The sequence below is a fragment of the Triticum dicoccoides genome, chromosome 1B (genome assembly GCF_002162155.2).
Source record: "Triticum dicoccoides isolate Atlit2015 ecotype Zavitan chromosome 1B, WEW_v2.0, whole genome shotgun sequence".
Classification (NCBI taxonomy): domain Eukaryota; kingdom Viridiplantae; phylum Streptophyta; class Magnoliopsida; order Poales; family Poaceae; genus Triticum; species Triticum dicoccoides.
The window spans coordinates 626,611,887-626,616,673 of record NC_041381.1 but is presented as its reverse complement, the minus strand read 5'-3'; the positions used below and the strand labels follow the sequence as shown (position 1 = coordinate 626,616,673).

Sequence of the window (4,787 nt, the reverse complement as noted above, 5' to 3'; positions counted from 1 at the left end):
GATGGGTTTTTTTTTTGCGACGATTACTCCCTTCGAAAGGGTCTGTCGGGTTCGACCTAGAGGGCAAAAAACACAGAGCCAACACGCAACAAGAGAACCGTCGTCGAGAATTTGAGTTTCGAAACGGACAATACGTGCGGAAGAGAATAAATGTCGTTTTGGTCGCACACTACACCGGTCGCCCCGCACGTGCTAATGCCCACGTGTATAATTTTCGCACGTCGCGCCTGCATGGCCCATGCACCGCCGGGAGCAAGCCGCCGCTTCAGGCCACAGTACCATACCGACCAATTGCCCAGTACAATGCGCCCATGCAAAGGGCACGGAACGGAGGCCATTTTGCTCTGATGCCTTACAAACTCGAACGGAGGGAGTACCGTCATGGTGAAATTTCACGAGCAGAGGCAGAGCACACGATGTACCAAGGCATCCCCAAACTAGCCCATGTGTGCCTTCTTAATAACACCATCCATTTTCCCCTCGAGCATAAAAGGCAAGTGACAGATGTACGTTCTTGAAAACAAAGCGAGTGACAAATGTATGTTGTTGAAAGGAAAAGCAAGTGACAAATCAGCACGGGTGTGAACAAGTGTACGGGGGGTGGCGTGAGGGTAGCAGAAGCCGTGTCCCGGGGCGACAAGACATAATATCGGGAGCGGCCACGGCCACGCGGACCCCTCCGGCAGCAGACACACCGGAAGAGTCGATCGAAGGGAGGAGAAGAAGACCTGCCCGGTACGGCGCGCCCCCTCCCCCCACCTCCCTTTCCCCTCCCCGGACACGCGCGCGCGCTCCACACCATCATCCTCCCTCCTCCGCTCCACCCACCACTCCTCCCCCCACCTATAGCTACCTCCCTCCCGGACCCCTCCGGCGCGTGTCTCTGGCTGCGGCGCGTCGGCGAGTCGGCTGCTGACTGGTTCTTTTTTCAGTTCGCGAGGCGGGCGGAGGTTCTTTAGCGTCGGCCGAGATGGCGGCGGCGGCGGCGATCTGCGGGGAGGACGAGCCGGCGCCGCGCGATCCGGAGAGCGCGGCGGCGGCGGGCGGCGGGGTCGAGCGGCTGGATCTCGGGGACGGCCGGGCGGCGCTCGTGGCGGGGGGCAAGAGGAGCGTCTACCTCATGGACTGCGAGCCGGTGTGGGGCTGCGTCGCCACGCCGGGGCGCGGCGGGGAGATGGAGGACGCCTGCGCCGCCGTGCCCCGCTTCGCCGACGTGCCCGTGCGCCTGCTCGCCCGGCGCCGCGACCTCGAAGGGCTCGGGCTCGACGCCGACGCGCTCCGCCTGCCCTCCCACCTCTTCGCCGTCTTCGACGGCCACGGCGGCTCCGAGGTATGCACGCCCGGGTCTGGAACCCCCCTCCCCTCCCCTTGGATTCGTCGCCGCCCCGGGCGGCCCCAGCCGAGCTAGCCCCGTGATCTGACGATCTGTGGATTCCCTTGTCGTCGCGCAGGTGTCCAACTACTGCCGGGAGAGGCTCCACGTCGTGCTGAGCAAGGAGCTGAGGAAGCCCCCCAGCGATCTGGGGGAGATGAGCGATGTGGACATGAAGGAGCACTGGGACGACCTCTTCACCAGGTGTTTCCAGACAGTGGACGACGAGGTGTCAGGGCTTGCAAGCAGGCTCGTCGACGGAGAGCCCCGGTCAGACCCGATCGCCGCGGAGAACGTAGGCTCCACGGCGGTTGCAGTGGTAGTGTGCTCCTCTCATGTAGTGGTCGCCAATTGCGGCGATTCTCGCATCGTGCTCTCGCGCGGGAAGGAGCCTGTTGCTCTTTCAATTGATCAGAAGGTAGATATGGTTTTGTGAGCATCATGGTATTGGCCACAGCATCCATGATTTGGGGTTTATTAATCTGATTATGCCTTGTTGTTTCAGCCTGACAGGAAGGATGAGCGCGCCAGGATTGAGGCTGCGGGAGGCAAGGTCATCCAATGGAATGGACACCGAGTGTCCGGCATACTTGCTATGTCACGATCCATTGGTATGCAGCTATAATTTATCTTGTACAATGTGTTGCTATTTTTCATATGACACGCGTCATATTTAGGACCACCCGTTGAGTTTGAAACTGTAATCATAGCAACATCAAAGTATGATGCAAAATTGCTTGGCCCGGTGTGATAGTGGTAAATGTCTTCGCGCGCTGCTGGTTTGTTTGAAATCCAGGAAAGTAGCTGTGCTTGAGGAGTTATTTCTCGTTAGTCATTACTTGGTACCATTTTAAGCATTAGGCGCTAGTCGTTACTTGGTACCATTTTAAGCAGTAGGCGCTAGCCGCTAGGCGACAACAGAACGCCTAGCATGTAATCATGCTTGTGTGCGCTTAATTGAGATACGCACTAGGCAGTGGCAAAATGCACACTTAACTCGTAGCACTTTTTTCCCTTGATTTTAAGATTCCTCATTTATGGAAACCTGAAGTCTCTCGGGCTGTTTGGATGACAGCCGCTCGCCTTGCCAAAATATGGGCGTTGACCGCCAGTGTGCGTGTCTGTTTGGTTGGGAGCCAAATTTTCTAGCCTACGCCAAAATTTTGGTCGCTAGTTTGTTTTCTGCGCCAACTCCAGGGCAGATCCGTGGCGGTGAATTTCATCGCCATCTTTTTGGCTTGTCCGCGATTTGGCGTGGCGGCCCGGGCGCCATCCAAACGGCCCCTCTATTCTTTTGGCTGTTTTCATGTTAAGTGCTGACTGCCTCAATTTTATTCACATCTCTTGTGCCACTCAAATCTGATGTACATATAAAATACTTGGACAACATCATAGGGATTTAGTTGAACTTATGATAGCTAAGCTGATTTATCTGTGCATTGGATAACATTTGTCCATACTTATTGCAATCTCTGCTAACTTGAACTGGAAATTGCTGATGATGCAGGTGACCGATACTTGAAGCCATACATCATCTCAAAACCAGAAGTTACGGTTGTTCCTCGGGCTAAAGATGACGACTGCCTCATTCTGGCCAGCGACGGGCTCTGGGACGTCGTGTCGAACGAAGAGGCGTGCAAGGTCGCACGCCGGCAAATCCAACAGTGGCACAAGAACAACAGCGTCACAACATCATCGTCAGATGGAGGTGATGGATCCACCGACCCTGCCGCGCAGGCAGCTGCAGACTATCTGACGAGGCTTGCATTGAAGAAAGGAAGCCAGGACAATATCACTGTAATCGTGGTCGACTTGAAACCCCGGAGGAAACCCAAGAATAATTCCTAACATGACTTGAATTCATACTAGCAGTTGGTCTTCTAATGAGACTTGACCCACCTTTTTCGTTGGGTTTCAAGAATTGTACATGTATATGATAGATGGATTTTCGACCTAGTGGGTTATAAAGATTAATTAATTGTATCCCCTGTTTTCTGTTCATATGGTTGAAATATTATCCAGTCAGTCAGTTCAGCCTTGAGCCCTGGCATGTTGTGTCCCTTGCCGTCAGTGTACAGCAAGTGAACTTGTATATAGCCAAGCGGCTGGGATGACAGTAAGATTTAACATGTTTCTATCACCTTTGGTGAATTACAGCTTCTACTCCAACCCAAAGAATGGAGAAGAGGGTGCTGTAGGCAACATGCCCTGAGAAGAGACGCACCACTGCTTGACCAAACAATTATTAACAGCTTTAGAAGCCTAGAAATTCTCGGTGAAAACACCATTAAAATGGCATCCTATCTTCTACTACTGTGCTACGAGAATATACACACCCTAGAGCGAGGCACTCCTCGTTCGCCGAAGGCCGGCGAACTACTCAGTCCCTCCTTTGCAATATAAGTGCAAGGCTCTGGTTTTCACGAATAAAGGGCATCAGGTCGCTCTCCACCGTGTCCTCGATGTTCGGCATCGACTTTGCGATGTCGTCGAGCGAAAAGGGTATGCTGCAAAGAGAGAAATGAAGCAAACAGAGGTGAAAAAGGAGCAACGGTTGTTGTTCCAAAGGGGCGCGAACAATGGAATCCATGGGTCTTCTTTTTTGGTCGTGGTACATACCTGGAATCATCATCCAGAAGGACTGAAAAGCTGGAGAGGCTATTTGATTCTTCATGCAAGGTTACTCTCATGCTTGATGTGAACTGCAAACAGAAGGGAACAATGCTCAAGTTAACACTTCGAACAGCAAACAGTTTTGATTACGCCGATTCAGCCTATCAACATACCTCTGCTGAAAGCACGTTTGTGCCATTCATATCGTCCCAGTACATACCAACTATTCTCTCTAGCTGCTGTAAGCTGAGAGCCTGGAAAGAGAGTAAAACGATCAAACATACAAAGTGGAGGATTAACAAAACAAGATCCTTGCTCATAGCAAAAAGCACTTACCGGACAAATTTCATTGCGTATCTCTCTCCATGTCCTCATTGGTTTTCGGGACATGACCTGATGAACAAAAAGAGCAGGAAAATATGTCAGGAATTCAACTTACCTACAATTCAGTTTGTCTTGAGAGCCACCGAGGTTTTCTTATCTTAAGATGAAAAAAATATGAAATACACACCAGGAAATCGGCAGCCTGTCTTATGTGCCTCAGTGCTTCCCAAGCTGAATCTGCAGGCTGTACTGAAACATAAGCTAACAGCATCTGAAAATAGCCTCCATAACAATAAATACAAGATAGTGAGCAACCTCTTGAGCAACATCATTGCACCAATGTTTTAGTTGAGCTAATCCGGCTCTAATATGTTCTCCGTTGCTAAATGAACAGCACTCACGACGCAGAAGGAGTCTGTTTTTGAAAGGAGAGGAAGGTAAGTTAGAACAGCTTATCCTTTGAAGTTTGAACAAGTTG

At 51.6% G+C, this 4,787-nt stretch overlaps 2 protein-coding genes across 5 annotated transcripts in view; one reads left to right on the top strand and one right to left on the bottom strand.

The window, feature by feature from the left end:
• Nucleotides 1–764: 764 nt before the first annotated feature.
• LOC119349208 (protein phosphatase 2C 50-like) lies at nt 765–3,355 on the top strand. The gene is made up of 4 exons (XM_037617240.1): nt 765–1,330; nt 1,452–1,790; nt 1,878–1,983; nt 2,880–3,355. The coding sequence occupies exons 1-4, from the start codon at nt 971–973 to the stop codon at nt 3,218–3,220; spliced, it is 1,146 nt and encodes a 381-aa protein (XP_037473137.1). The 5' UTR covers nt 765–970; the 3' UTR covers nt 3,221–3,355.
• Nucleotides 3,356–3,489: 134 nt separating this feature from the next.
• Nucleotides 3,490–4,787, bottom strand: part of LOC119349207 (myosin-17-like) — a 20,537-nt gene continuing 19,239 nt past the window's right edge. For 3 of the 4 annotated variants that reach the window (XM_037617236.1, XM_037617237.1, XM_037617238.1), the window contains 6 exons: nt 4,625–4,724; nt 4,497–4,553; nt 4,322–4,378; nt 4,159–4,239; nt 3,992–4,074; nt 3,490–3,879 (listed from right to left, as the gene is read on the bottom strand). In XM_037617236.1, the coding sequence (XP_037473133.1) occupies nt 3,753–3,879; nt 3,992–4,074; nt 4,159–4,239; nt 4,322–4,378; nt 4,497–4,553; nt 4,625–4,724 (505 nt within the window). In that variant the 3' untranslated portion in view covers nt 3,490–3,752. Of the gene's footprint in view, nt 3,880–3,991; nt 4,075–4,158; nt 4,240–4,321; nt 4,379–4,496; nt 4,554–4,624; nt 4,725–4,787 lie in introns of those variants that run through there. The other variant, XR_005169291.1, reaches the window with a different exon arrangement.